Below are 14,796 nucleotides of genomic sequence, written 5' to 3'. Positions count from 1 at the left end.
TTCCTGGATGCTAGGATTAAAGGTGAAACTAACTTACAGATTCTCAAAAAGGCAATGGACATCAAAGAGGCTGCATACCAATGTATGTGAAATGACATCCAATTATATTATTAAAAAATTATTGCAGGCGGATCACTGTGAGTTCGAGGCCAGCCTGGTCTACAAAACAAGTCCAGGACAGCCAAGACTACACATCGAGACCCTGTTTCGAAAAACTAAAAAAAAAAAAAAAAAAAGCCGGGCGTGGTGGTGCACGCCTTTAATCCCAGCACTCGGGAGGCAGAGGCAGGCGGGTCGCTGTGAGTTCGAGGCCAGCTTGGTCTACAAAACAAGTCCAGGACAGCCAAGGCTAACACAGAGAAACCTTGTCTCAGAAAACAAGAACAAAAACAAAAAAACAACCAAAAAAATTATTAAAAAGTAATAAGATGCCTTCAAAAACAGTGAGAAATAAAGGGCATATGTTGAATGGTTATTAATACTTAATATAGAATCATTTTTAAAAAATATTAAGAATGAAGATAAGGGGCTAGAGATGGCTAAGTGGCTAGGAAAACTGACTGCTCTCCAAGATGACCTGGGCTCAATTCCCAGCACCCACAACCACAACAGTGGTTCACAACTGTCTGTAATTCATGCATGTGGTATACAGATATATATTCAGAAAGAACACCAATTTACATAAAATTTTTAAAAAAACTTAAAAAGATAGATGACTTCATAATACCAACTAGAAATATCAACAAAATGGCATCCTTAAACCACTCAAAGAAAAAAGTTTAATCAACACAAAACATAGAGTTAAAAGAAAAATTCTCCAGAAATAACTAAAAACATCTGCATATGCTATGGTTTGAGTGGAAAATGGCCATAGGTTCATGTGTTTGAACACTTAGTGCCAGCAGATGGCTCTGTTTTTTGGAAAATTGTAGAAGCTTTAAGAAGGGGCACATGCCTGTAATCCTGGCACTTGGGAGGCAGTGGGAGATGGATCACTGTGAGTTCGAGGACAGCCTGGTCTACAAAGTGAATCAAGGACAGCCAAGGCTACACAAAGAAACCTTGTCTTGAAAAACCAAGAAGAAGAAGAGGAGGAGGAAGAGGAGGAAGAAGAAGAAGAGGAAGAGGAGGAGGAGGAGGAGGAGGAGGAGGAAGTGGTGTGGTGGTGGTGGTAGTTCTTGTTGTTGTTGTTGTGCCTTGATGGAAGAAATGAGTCATTGAACACAAACCTTGAGACACAAACAACTTCCCATCTGCTCTGCTTACCAAGGATGTAATGTGAAAAACTGCCTCCTGCTCCTGCTACTATACTTCTTGTGCAGCCCTTGAAACTGTGTGTCAAAATAAACCCTTCCTCTTGTAAGCTGTCTCTTGTCTGAATTAGTTTTTTATCAAAATGTATCTGTTTTCAATAACTGTTCACCCTTTGAGGTATAAGTAGCTACACTTTATTGTTCTAATGAAAGGGGAAACATGACCTAATTCTAGAAAGAAAAAGAAAGTAACCAACCTCAAAATGATTTTTCTTTTAAATTCTAATAATATAGCAAATTCATACATTTCTGTGTATATGTTTTTTAATGAATACTGGCAGAAAACTGGGTTTTCCAAGTAGTACCTACTCAACAAACCATAGAAGGAGAGACAGAGAGAGGGGTAGGGAGGGAGGGAGGGAGGGAGGGAGGGAGGGAGGGAGGGAAGGGGGGAGACTGTGCATATATATACACACACACACACACAAACAAACAAACAAAACCTGGATTGTTCTTTTGTGAAAATTTAAAAGAGAATGTTTCTAAGAAAACATTTCTGGAATTAAGGAGTACATTAACTGGATCATAAGCAACAGAACAAACTGTGAATTAGACACATAAACCAGCACTTCAGTAACATTCCTATTTGATGCTGAGCACACTGTATGAGGCACAGATTTTAGTAAGAAAGAAAAAAAATATATGGGACAGGATAGATAATGGCTCACTTGGTGAAGTGCATGCCTTAAGGCTTGAATTCAATTCTCACAACAAAGATAAAAATAATAGGTTTGGTAGCATCTGTTTGTAATTCTAGCCCTAAGGAGATGAAGACAGGAGATCCTTGGGGCTCACTGGTCAACTTGTCTAGCCTAATTAAAAAGCTACAGGCAATAGAGGAAGGCAAACAGAATGACTTAGGATTGTCTTACAGCCTGAACCCAAGCTTACATTATCACACTTAGATAGATGGATAGATAGATAGATAGATAGATAGATAGATAGATAGATGCTAGGAAAGTGCCTCAGAAAGTAAAATGCTTGCTACACAAGTATAAGAACCTGAGTTTGAATATATCTATCATATTATAGAAGGAAGGATGGATGGATGGATAGAAGGATGGATGAATGGAAGGATGGAAGGTCTAGGAAGGTAGCTCAGAATAAAGTGCTTGCTACACAAAGGTAAGAGCCTGACTTTGAATACGTCTATCATATTATAAATGGATGGATGGATGGATGGATGGATAGATGAATGGACAGACTAGGAAGGTGGCTCAGAGTTAAGTGCTTGCTACTCAAGCTTAAGAGCCTGATGAGTTTGATCCCTAGCAGCCACCTCAAACACTGGTGGTATGGCATGCCCCTGTAATCCTCATACTGGAGGAATAGGGAGGGGAGACAAAGATCCCAGGAGCTTGCTGGCCAGCTAGTCTAGTTGAAATGGTAAATTCCAGGATCAATGAAAGACTTTAGCTCAAAAATAAATAAATAAAATATGGTAGAGGATCACAAATAAAAAACCCACAAAGTTGAACTCTGGCCTTCACCTTCACATGCACATGCATAGGCAAGCACAATTGCCCAACCATGTGCACACCCACACACCACACATCCACCCCCAACACAAATAAAACCATGAGTGTGGTGCACACCTATATTCAAAGCTTATAGGAGTCTTGAAAAAGGAAGGACTGCCAGGTGTGGTGGCGCATGCCTTTAATCACAGCACTTAGGAGGCAGAGGTAGGCGGACTACTGTGAGCTGGAGGCCAGCCTGGTCTACAAAGTGAGTCCAGGACAGCCAAGGCTATACAGAGAAATACTGTCTCCAAACACCAAAAAACAAAATAATCTAATGACTCTAACTAGTTTTGTATTTGTTAACTAGTGGAACAATAACTACAAGAAAGACATCCCCAAATTTTTCTTTAAAAATATGATTAGCCAGGCTAGTGAAAGACCTGTAAAGCCACAGCTCAGGAAGTTAAACGCAGGAAGGCTGCAAATTCAAGAGCATGCAAGCAAGTAGAAGCCAGCCCAGCACAACTTAGTGAAGTCTATCCCAAAGGGTTGGGAAGATAGTCCAGTGGCAGGGTGTTTGCCTATCATGTACAAAGCCCTGGGTTTAATCCATAGTACAACTTAAGTAAGCAAATATAAAAACATGATTATAGAATAGTTCTAAGTAAATATTAAGCCCATTATCTATGTATTTCTTTAAGTTTTTATGTGACTCTTGCCACCTCCATCTCTGAGTGTATGCTACTGAGTTAGTTAACCAACATTTAAACAGATGAATAAAACAAAAGCTTTAACTGAATTCATTAACACAAACTCTGACCTTACTAGAAAATATATAATGAAAGAAAAGATACTGTAGTCTTTCACTAACAATTCAAGTACTGATATCATTGGGGGGGGGGGGAAGAAAGTGGTGTGTGTGTGTGTGTGTGTGTGTGTGTGTGTGTGTGTGTGTGTGTGTATGTGTGTGTGTAAGGGAGGGGAGTAGGGAGGGAAGGAGACAGACTGAGACTGGGTACACAGAAATGTGGAGCAAATAAAATAAAATATCTGGGGAGCTGGAGAGATGGCTCAGAGGTTAAAAGCACTGATTGCTCTTCCAGAGGTCCTGAGTTCAATCCCCAGCAACCACATGGTGGCTCACAACCATCTATACTGGGATCTGATGCCCTCTTCTGGCATGTAGGTATACATGCAGATATAGCACTCTAATACATAAAATAAATCTTTTTTTAAAAAGATATCTGTAGTTTTAAGACAATTTCATCTTTAAGAAATAAATTAAGAGAAAGCAAAAATAAAGCATGAAAATTTCAATTCACAAGCTTTGTTCTCTTTTCTTTAAATAGTAGCTATAGTGGCTTGTGCCTGTAATACGAGCACATACAGGAAGCTGAGGCAGGAGGATTAACATGAGTTTTGGGATCAACCTGGGCTAGACTTTAAGTTCCAGGGCAACTTGAGCTACGATGTGAGATTCTATCTCAAAAAGATAAAAAGATAAAAATAAATATTGGAACCTGTGAGGCGGCTCTGAATTGCATGTTGAACAATGTATGTTGAATAAATTATAACAAAGTTTAATCTTTCAGTTTTTACAAACAAAATCACATGTATCTATCACTATACATTTACCACACATATAAATAAAATAAGTGTCAAATCTTACATATACATATATACTTTAAAGTACAGTGTACAAAGATATACAATTCAAGTAACAGAAAGAAGTAGGGGAGCTCTTGGAGAAACTTCAAGATAAAATAGAAGAAGATAGGTACCATGAAGGGATAAGGTTGTTGGAGTAGGAAGGAAGCCGCTAACAGTGGGCCATGGTGGAATGCTACATTTTCCCAGTTGGTCCACAGCAGTATTTCTGAACCCACATGATCCTCCAGAAAAATCTCCTGACCTTTCCTTGACTCTCAAGTGTGATTTAGTGATAGTTGTAAAAGAACAGTAACTAATTCCAAAAGCTATCATGGAAAAGGCAATATGGTTACAATCTCTGTCTCTTTTACCTTATCCTCTTTCTTCTTCCTCCCTCCTCCCCACTCGCCCCCCTTTCTTTCTTCTTCTTTTTTTCTTACTTTTCTCCTTTCATCTTTCCTCCCTTCTCCCTTCTTCTTCCTCCTTTCTCTCTCCCTCTCCCCCCTCTGTCTATCTCTCTCAGAATGCTCACCATCTGAAACCAGTTTCTACGCTATAAAGAACTCCAATATGAGCAAAGGCCACATACACATGCCTCAGCAGTGGCTGAGACTTCAGTAATGCACACGAGTAAATAAATCTTCAAGTCATTACAACCCAGCCTAAAAAGTCTTCTGGATGAGCTCTGATACTAAATGAAGCAGAAGCAGATATAAGCCACCTCTATGTAAATCCCAAACAATAATGAACGGTGGTTGTGTGTTATTAATAGTCACAGTAGTACTAAAGGGACATCTCTTCTCAGCCCTTCTTTGTCACACAATTTACTGTTAAACTGGTATATGAAAGTAAATTAGAAAATTACGATGACTATCCTCATAAGCTTAAGATATCAGTATTTATAGTATAGATGCACATGTTTTGAAGTATTTAATGGAAGCATGAATGAAAATTAATAGAATTCACATCATGATAGGGACAGCAAATTCCACAATTTGGCAAATCAATGGCAACACCAAAGCCACAGTTAAAATAGGTCTTGAAACTAAAGCAGCACTTAAAGGCTTACCTTACTATGTCCAGAGCAGAGAAATAACAAGAAAGATGTAGGAATGTTATACCTGTACCTTCATTGTATCAATTTCCCTCAGGAAAATATATAGGAATAGCTTTCATAGGATGACTACTAGATGGGAAAAGCAGGCTTTGGTAACAATAAACATTTTACTTGCTGTTCAAGTTTTTTAGGAAGCCAGGTGTAGCAGTGTACATCTGTAATCTCAGCATTTGGAAGGTTGAAGTAAGAACTCAGGATACAGCCAGGTGCATTGGCACATGCTTGTAATCCCAACACTCGGCGCAGCAGAGGCAGGCAGATTGCTATGAGTTCAAGGCCAGCCTGGTCTATAAAGAGAGTCCAGGACAGGCAAGGCTACGTAGAGAAACCCTATCTTGTGTGTGTGTGGGGGGAGGGGGGGTGGCGGGAGGGGCCTTAGGATACACAACTGGATCCTGTCTAAAACAAGAAAAAATACACAGCACACATAAATGAAAAGCAAATACTAGTGGGTGATGTCACATATCATTGCTCGGTCACCATCAAAGAAAAGTGAGTGCTCTTAGTGAATAGAGAGTGCTGGAAAACCTACCACAAGCTACCCATAATATGGAGACTTAAGGGAAATAAACAAACATGAAAAATTCAGGATCAGAACTAACTAATCCCCAACTAGTTGTTTCTGCCACACACAGGTGGCAAAGTATATTAACTGGGAAGCTATGCACATAGGTTAAAATGTACACAATCTACACAAAAGAGCACAGGAACTCTCTCTGTTTGGATATCTTGGATTCAACTACCCAGAGGAATAAGCATATTACATATAAGCAGGCAATTTTTTATAAACACTGTTCTGTCATATTTCTGTTTTCTGATGACCTGGGATAAGAGCAAAAAATGTTTTCTAGCACCAAAGATCTTAGTATCTCAATTGGAACTGGTAGTTAAGTACATGTGTACCTAAAATAAACACACATACACAAAATGCATGACTTTCTAACTAAAATAATTAGTACAATGATTACTACATTGGGAATTAGCATATTACTGTCAACTAATTACACCAATTTATTCATTTAAGAGAAAAAGTTTGCAAGATGTTAAATACACAGATAATTCATTTATAGTATTTTGAAACAAATACAGACATATAAGTTAAAATAAAAACTAAAAATTTATATTAGCTAAGTAAGATTAAATTTATACCTCCAAAAGAATGTATATAAGTCCATAACAGGGGTGGGGGAGAAACAGTGCTCATATTTTACAAAAATCAATTATCTGTTACAAAATTTATATTAATCAGACATTTTTATGAAGGAGAATTCTCTTTACTTTTTATTTCTTCTTCATAGCCTACTCTTCACCTATTAGTAGGTGGTAGAATATTAAATAAATTTAAGATTTAGCATTTTTAAAAGTACACTAAACTGTTTAGCTAAGTAATTTCCTCATAAATAATGAAATTTTCTCTGCTTTTGCAACTTATTTTCAAATATGAAATGGAATTTAGGATTTTTTTAAAGGTAAATTTGTGTTCCTGCTACACTACACACTAAGTCTTATAAAAAAATGTTAAGTTTTTAAAAACTGGTAAGCAGGACTGGCAAGGTAAGTGGCACTTACCTCATAAGCCTAGCAATCTGGGTTTGATCTCCAAAACCCATGTAAAGTGGTAGAAAGAAAAAACAAGCTCCACAAGGTTGTCCTCTGACCCCCACATTCATACTGTGGCATGTATACCCCCAAACTCCATGCACATTATACATGAATACAATAAGTAAAAAAAAAAAGGTTCTTAAAAAGTTATTTGGTAAGTGAACAATAATATTTTAAATCACAGATTTTTAAAGGATAGATACACCAGTAATACACCAGGAAACAAAGGATATGCCATCGCAGAGATTTGAATGTAACTATGGACTACATATTAAATAATTATCATGTATAATGCCAAATTTGGGGTTATGGCAATGATATTGTATAAATTTAGAAGACTCTCACAATGCTAAATACTTATTTGTGTGTCTAGCACTTACTTTCAAGGAGTTCAGGATGGAAAGAGAAAGTAAATACAAATGTTAACAGCAGTTCAGTCTGGGCAAAGGGAACTGTGTATTCAGTATACACATTCCCTACAGATTTGAAGTTTTTAAATTTAAAAAAAAGTGTGTGTATCCTTGTATTTATTATTAAGACAAGTATAAGAACTCAAAAAGCCCATAGTAGAAATAACACAAACACAAACCAAGAAAGAAGATAGACTAACTAAACAGATAGGAAAATAAATATACTCTTGTATGCTCATACAAAAGAATAGTATGCAGCAATGAAAACAAATGAATACGAACATGCTACATAGGTGAAACTCAATTACCAACTAAAGCTAGATGTTAATAACAAGAACAAATACTTGTTGAATAAACCCTTTTTATACAATACTTATATGTGAGATCAATCTTATTTCTTATCTTTGTTTAATAAAAATTGTATTCATAGACAGTTACAAATAAGGCTTTCCTGAAAATAAATAAGGTATTTTAGAGAAGAAATTCCTTTCAGGTACCTTCATGCACATTATAAAACCACCCACATCTGTTCATGAACTAGGATGTTCTGCTGTTTGTGAACAGTAAGCAGTACTTTTTGAAAGATTCAGTATGAATGAGCATCAAAAAGACTTCCTTAACTAAGACTGGTCAAATTGTATTATAACTTAATGGTTTTAGTTTTAAAATAAATCTAAATTCAGACTAATATCTAGAGATGATGATGATGATGATGATGATGATGATGACGACGACGACGACGACGACGACGACGCCAAGGGGAGAAGAAGAAAATAAAATACTCACATTAACTCTGAAAGCCTGTACAGTGTTATCCAGAAGAAGAATGTTGCAAACCACCTCTGTATGCTGTCTCTCTCGGGCCAACTCTGATGCACGGACATTGTAGGTTCTGCCAGCAGGCAATCGGAAACGTGCGGTCATTACTGTCCACACAGAGCTAGGTTAAAGAACAACAACAACAAAAAAAAATCACTAAATAAAAGATATAATGAAAGATCCAATGTAACTTAAAAGTAGTTAAGATGCATTTTAGATTAAAAAATTGATAGAAAACAGAAAATTTGAAACATCAAGATTAAGAAAATTAGGTATAAAATAGATATATATTTATTGTATCTAAGCTAAAATTATAAAGCACTCTAAAGAACTTTATTTTGAACTGTTCTACTGAGAAGATTTAATAGATTAAAGTTTTGGTAAGTCAAACTCCAATGCAAGGTATATGCACTTAGGGTGTGGAAGGAATATGAAAGCTCACCAAGTTGGATGTTACTCACTGATGTATTTTCTAAAATTTTATAGAATGACAACAGGGGAGAGGATTGTTTCATCTCAATAACTAACTACTCTTCCTTACTTAAAAATACTGTAGAATAATAATAATAGTAACTATTTCTATTTCAGTTTCAACCAACTAGTCTTTCTTTTTTCTTTTTTTAATGGGGGAGGGGAGGTGGCAGGGCCTTACTACTATGTACCCAGGTTGGCTCACTTAGCCTCCCAAACTGCTGGGATTATAGACATAAGAGATGTGCCTACTCAGAGGAAGGACAGCAGGCTACCAAGAAGATACTTGATACCTTATGAGCATATACAGGGGGAGGAGGTCCCCCTCAGTCACAGTCATAGGGGAGGGGAGTAAGGGGAAAATGGGAGGGAGGAATGGAAGGATACAAGGGATGGGATAACAATTGAGATGTAATATGAATAAATTAATAAAATATATTATAAAAAAAGAGATGTGCCTAACTCTCTGTGATGTTAAGTTTTTACGTAAGTAGATGTAGATCAACTATAAAAGAACAAACACCATACAGCTATCAATAATAGCTATTTTTAAAAACCAATGAAATTGTGCTTTGAAAGTTCTAAAAGAAAATTATTCAGAACACTGAATTCTATACCCAGAAAACTTAACAATCACATCAGAGGGGAAAAAAACATTTCAGGCATTCCAAACAACTTTTCTACTTTAAAGTCATGTAATAAATTAAACAAAGAAACACACAGGTATTGAGTACATTATGAGGAGGAGGAGGAAGAGGAGGAAGAGGAAGAAGTTGAGACAGGATTTCTCTGTGTAGCCCTGGCTGTTCTGGAACTCACTCTATAGACCGAGCTGGCCTCTCACACTCAAGAGATCCACTTGGCTCTGCCTCTCAAGTGCTGTGATTAAAAGGCATGCACCATAAACCATAAGCAGTAAGCCATATAAATAATCACTAAACAAATACTACTAGAAATACTAATAAAAATAGCCTTTCAAGTTAGCAGTATTCAATAATGGGAGTTAATATCTCATAGGTAAAAGTTGAAAGGAAATGTTAACATTACACTAAATATAAAGCTAATAAACAAGAAAATAATTTTAATATGCTGACAAGGAGGGACTTAACCACATAAGATTCAGTTAAAAGACAGCTCTTAGCCTAATAGGAAATAAACAACAAAAAAAATACCTCCAAGAAACTCAACACATCAATATATGATAGATAGAAAGTGTGACAATAGGAAAAGATCATGGAAACAACCAACAAAAAGGAATCACTATATTAATAATACTAGACAACCAGACTTCACCTCAGAGAAAATTAGCAAGGAGGGGAATCCCACAGTGATAAACAGCCCACAAACAAGACAACAATTCACAGCCACAAAATATATGAAGAAAATTTTGAAAACTGAAATTAAAAAATAGACAAATCCACTATGAAGAACGCTACTCTCATTTCTTGATAGCTGGTATAATTAAATAAAGAAATATAATAATATGGGGGAGTATAAGAATAATATAATCTACCAGGATCTAATGATCACTTATAAAATGCTTTCCCACTGACAGGACCCAAAGCTGATCCTTTTAAAAGACCAATGAACTAGATTAACAAGAGAAAACAAAAGAAAAGGTTAACAGAGGGTGCCACCTGGACCTTCTAGACATCAAAATAATACTGACAACAATTTGTTTCTGAGGGCAATAATTTGACACGTAAAGTGGTTCAATTCTTCAAAAGGCACAAGATATGAGAATTTGATTAATATAAGGGACAATTTAAACACTGCAGCTATTTTAAAATTTGAATTAAAAAATTTAAAACCCTATGGCATTTTCAAACTCAGATGGTTTACTATTTAAGGGACAATTAACACTCTTTCTACAATCTCTTGGGAAGCACACAAGGTAGCACTTCTCATTTTCATTTCATTCTACTGAAACGAAGGCATTCATCAATTCATGAAAGAACTGTAAGAAGAGTTTTATTTCTGAGGTGTGGCAAGGCTTACAGTAATATAACTGATCAATGTCTTCTACTATATTAACTGAGTAAGGAAAAATATCACATAACCTTTTCAATCAATGCAGAAAAGCATCTGACAAAATTAACCAAGCTTTACAATAAAAGTTCTCAAAAAGAATACAAAGAGGGCTGGAGAGATGGCTCAGAGGTTAAGAGCACTGGCTGCTTTTCCAAAGGTCCTGAGTTCAAGTCCTAGCATCCACTTGATGGGTCACAACCATCTATAATATGATCTAATCCCCTCTCCTGGTGTGCAGGTGTGCATGCAATCTCTATCATTGTTGAAGTACCACATCTCTTTGTGGTGGTGGTGGGGGGTATGGGGTGTGTAGGTCAGAGAACAACTTGCTGCAGTAGATAGTCTCCTTCCACCATGTAGCCTGTGGTGAGTCATCAAGCTTGACAGCATGTACCTGCACCTGCTAAGCTACCTCACTGCTCTAACAATACCACTATTTCTGTTGTTTTATATTCAAAAGTACTCAATGAATTAGATTCAAATGCACAATCTAACTGCAAAACTCACACAGATGCACACATATACAAGCACATATAATTTAAAAATAAATCTTTTAAAACATTTATATTTTATTGGGTATAAATAATATACAGAGGAGTTAAAAGCATACAAAGAAATATGTGCAGGCTTTATGGAAATATTTATGTAAAGAACTTGAGACACAGACTTTGATGTCCTTTGGGGTCTTGGAATCAATCATCCCTGGATACCAAAAGACTACCACATACACAATTAAATATCCTAGTATAAATAAGAGGGAATGTTAAGAATGATAACTGTATCCTCTTGGGACACAAGAGAACAAAGGCGTTTAAAACAAGGTAGAAGAATGAAGTGATTATGTCTTTCCTTTAATAAAGTTTTACCTCTTTCTCACAAGGATACTTTGTGGACACTTAATTTTTCTCTTTCTATTTTTTTTTCTTCTACTACATGCCTTAAGAAATTCTGATTTATATTTATTTTGAAAACTAGAAGACTAGGTTGGACCTAACATTTTTCTAAATGGTATTTCTTTTGCCTAGCAGATGACCAATTACATTAAAAATACATATCAACTGATGGATGAATTTCATGATGTGATGAGACAGGAACAGAGAACCAGAACTTAAGCTAACCTTTGTTACCTCTGGTCTCTTTTACTCTTCTTGTTTCCTGGGTCAAAATTTTGTTTTATTTTGCTTTTCGAGACAGGGTTTCTCCATGTAGCCTTGCCTGTCCTGGACTCACTTTGCTGGATTTAAAGGTGTAAGGCAGGACACCCAGCTCCTGGGTCGATATGGAAGGGTTACACATCTCTAATACATTCATTCGTCCATTCTCTTGGAAGGACAACAGAAGAGCTTGGCTTAGGAACATGGGGAGACTCTGAAGAGGTCAATGATTTCAATTTCACTGAAGAACGTTCATTGACTTAAAAGTCAAATGTTCTTCCTGTCTTACATGTAACTTTCAAATTATTAGTTTATCCTCTTTTAAATGACTAGACCTAAAAAGTATTGTCATTATTCTTCTTATTTGTAAGGAGTCTTAACTATGTCTATCATTAATTAAAGGAATGTTCTTCTACTGCCTAATTTGCCTGGTAACCTTGAATTTGTCATTTTACTACTTTTCTGTGTTTTATTTGAGAAAGAGAAAACAAAAATGCTAACAAAGAAATGGGAATTAATAGTTTGAGCTCTGCAAAGACCAACAAAGGAACATTAGGTAATCCTAGATTATAATTACGTAAAGCTAGGAATTAACACTCAAGTGCTCCTAACAACCTTATCTACTGTAACAACACAGTGCATGAAGTTTTTATTTTAAATCTCTTGGGTTTTACAGTTCATTACTGGATCAGTGAGAAACTCAGGAAAAGCCATGCAACAATGCATCTAGCAAAGCACTGACAACTCTTCACCATCTACTTTTCTCAATATCCACAAGAGTAAATCACTGTTACCATAATCATATTTGAAGAAACAGAGTGTCACTAAAAACAAATAACATTTGTATAAGTAAAGCAACAAAAGAAAACAATTAAATGAGAAACAAGCTTCTTGGTCCTTAAAATGCCAAGAATAACTTTTCATGTTAATAGCTCATAAATGCTACTTAACCTAGTTACAGTACTTACTAACTGATCTACATAAAATGTTCACCCAATTTAAAAAGCCCTGAGTTGAGTTCTCAGCAACAACTTGAAAGTAATTAAGCTACCTTTTGTCAAATTCTAATCTTCCAAATTTTTAATTTTTAAATACAAAAAGTAGCCATATGAAAGGCAACTATAAAGTTTGGTACATCCAACTTTATATAAAAATAATAAAGAAAAGATGCAAGATGCGTATCTAAAAGGTAAAGTAAGACTGCTGGAAACTCACTCCACAATAAAGGTAAAAGAGTACCAGTAAAGTGTCACACAACACACACACCCGAGCCAACCAAATAACAAATCAAAAACACTGCTCATTGATATCTCTCAACTGCCCAATAAAAAGACACAGACTAACAGAATGAATGCAAAAACAGGATTCATCCTTCTGCTGCGTCCCAGAAACCACCTTAACATCAAGAAATCAGGATAGGCATCACCTCAAAGTAAAGGGATAGAAAAGATACTCTAAGCAAGCGTACATAAGGAGCAAGCTGGTGTAGCCATTTTAATGTCTGACAAAACAGACTTAAAACCAAAACTAACCAGAAAAATAGGGAAAGACACTGCATACTGAAAGGGGAAAAACTCACAGAGAGAACATTTCAATTCTCAACATCTAAACACCAAACACAAGGTCATCTAAGTTCAGTTAAACACCCACTACTCCTCCTCCCACTACTCCTACTACTTAGTACTCATACTACTACTGCTTAAACAGCACATTGACCCTCATGCAGTGATAGTGAGAGACTTTACTACCTGACTCTTGCCAATGAACAGGTCATCAAGTGTGGAGGAATGTCTGGTGTGGATGCAGCAGCTGTCAATAAAGAGCTGATTGGCCAATCAGCTGGGCAGAAAGGAAGTAAAAGGTGGGACTTCCTGGTAGGGAGAAAGGAACTCTGGGAAGGAAAGAGAAAAGTCTGTTTGCCAGGAGACAGGGGGAAGACAGACGTGGACACTGGAAGGATAGCTAAACACGTGGCTGAGCACATGGCTGGAGGAACAGACTAATGGAGTTGAAGCTACCTCAGGAGTCATCAGATTGGCAAGTGATTGGTTTTTATGTGGGTTTTAAAGGTGCTAGGATTAGAGTTTGCTCAACATAGAGCTTACAGCTTAATTTGTGTGTATTTTGCCTGCATATATGTCTGTGTTAGGACATTAGATTCCCTGTTCCAGACAGTTGTGAGCTGCCATGTTGCCATGCTGGGAATTGAACCTGGGTCCTCTGGAAGAGAACCTAGTTCACTTAACCGCTGGGCCATCTCTCCAGCCCCACAGCTTAAAAATAAAGCATAGTCTCTCTGTGTCAATCATTGGGAAACTAGCTGGTTAAAGAAAACTATTACTGTAATAATTAAATGTATTATTTAATATAGAAAGAATAATTCGTCTTTCTACAACAACCCAGACAAAAACTAAGCAGAAATACTGGAGCCAACTGACTTATAAATCAAATGGACATAGCAGATATTTAAATAACATTACACTCACATGCAAAAGTATACCTTCTGCTTTCCTTTCTACTGCCGCCATGCTATCAAGACTGAGGAAGACCCACTCCAGGGCCACATAAGCCATGCCACATCGGTAAGCACCACAAGTCCCCTGGAGGCCGCGGGAATGCTGGAAGCATGCATCAACACAGGATCAACAAGTTATTTTGGGAAAGTTGGTGTGAGGCATTACCACTTAAGGAGGAACCAGAGCTTCTGGTTCCTGGATAAACTGTGGACACTGGTCAGTGAGCAGACATGAGTCAGTGCTGCAAAAA

At 36.8% G+C, this 14,796-nt stretch overlaps 1 protein-coding gene across 5 annotated transcripts in view; it reads right to left on the bottom strand.

Moving 5' to 3' along the window:
• Positions 1-14,796, bottom strand: part of PTPN4 (protein tyrosine phosphatase non-receptor type 4) — a 143,406-nt gene that overhangs the window by 99,656 nt on the left and 28,954 nt on the right. For all 5 annotated transcript variants that reach the window (XM_084774681.1, XM_084774677.1, XM_084774679.1 and 2 more), the window contains one exon: positions 8,342-8,495. In XM_084774681.1, coding sequence (XP_084630807.1) covers positions 8,342-8,495 — 154 coding nt within the window. The remainder of the gene's footprint in view (positions 1-8,341; positions 8,496-14,796) is intronic.

This window comes from Acomys minous (genome assembly GCF_964271855.1).
Source record: "Acomys minous genome assembly, chromosome: 1".
In the NCBI taxonomy this organism is placed as follows: Eukaryota; Metazoa; Chordata; class Mammalia; order Rodentia; family Muridae; genus Acomys; species Acomys minous.
The sequence above is the reverse complement of the archived record's forward strand: the minus strand, read 5'-3'. Positions and strand labels throughout refer to the sequence as shown.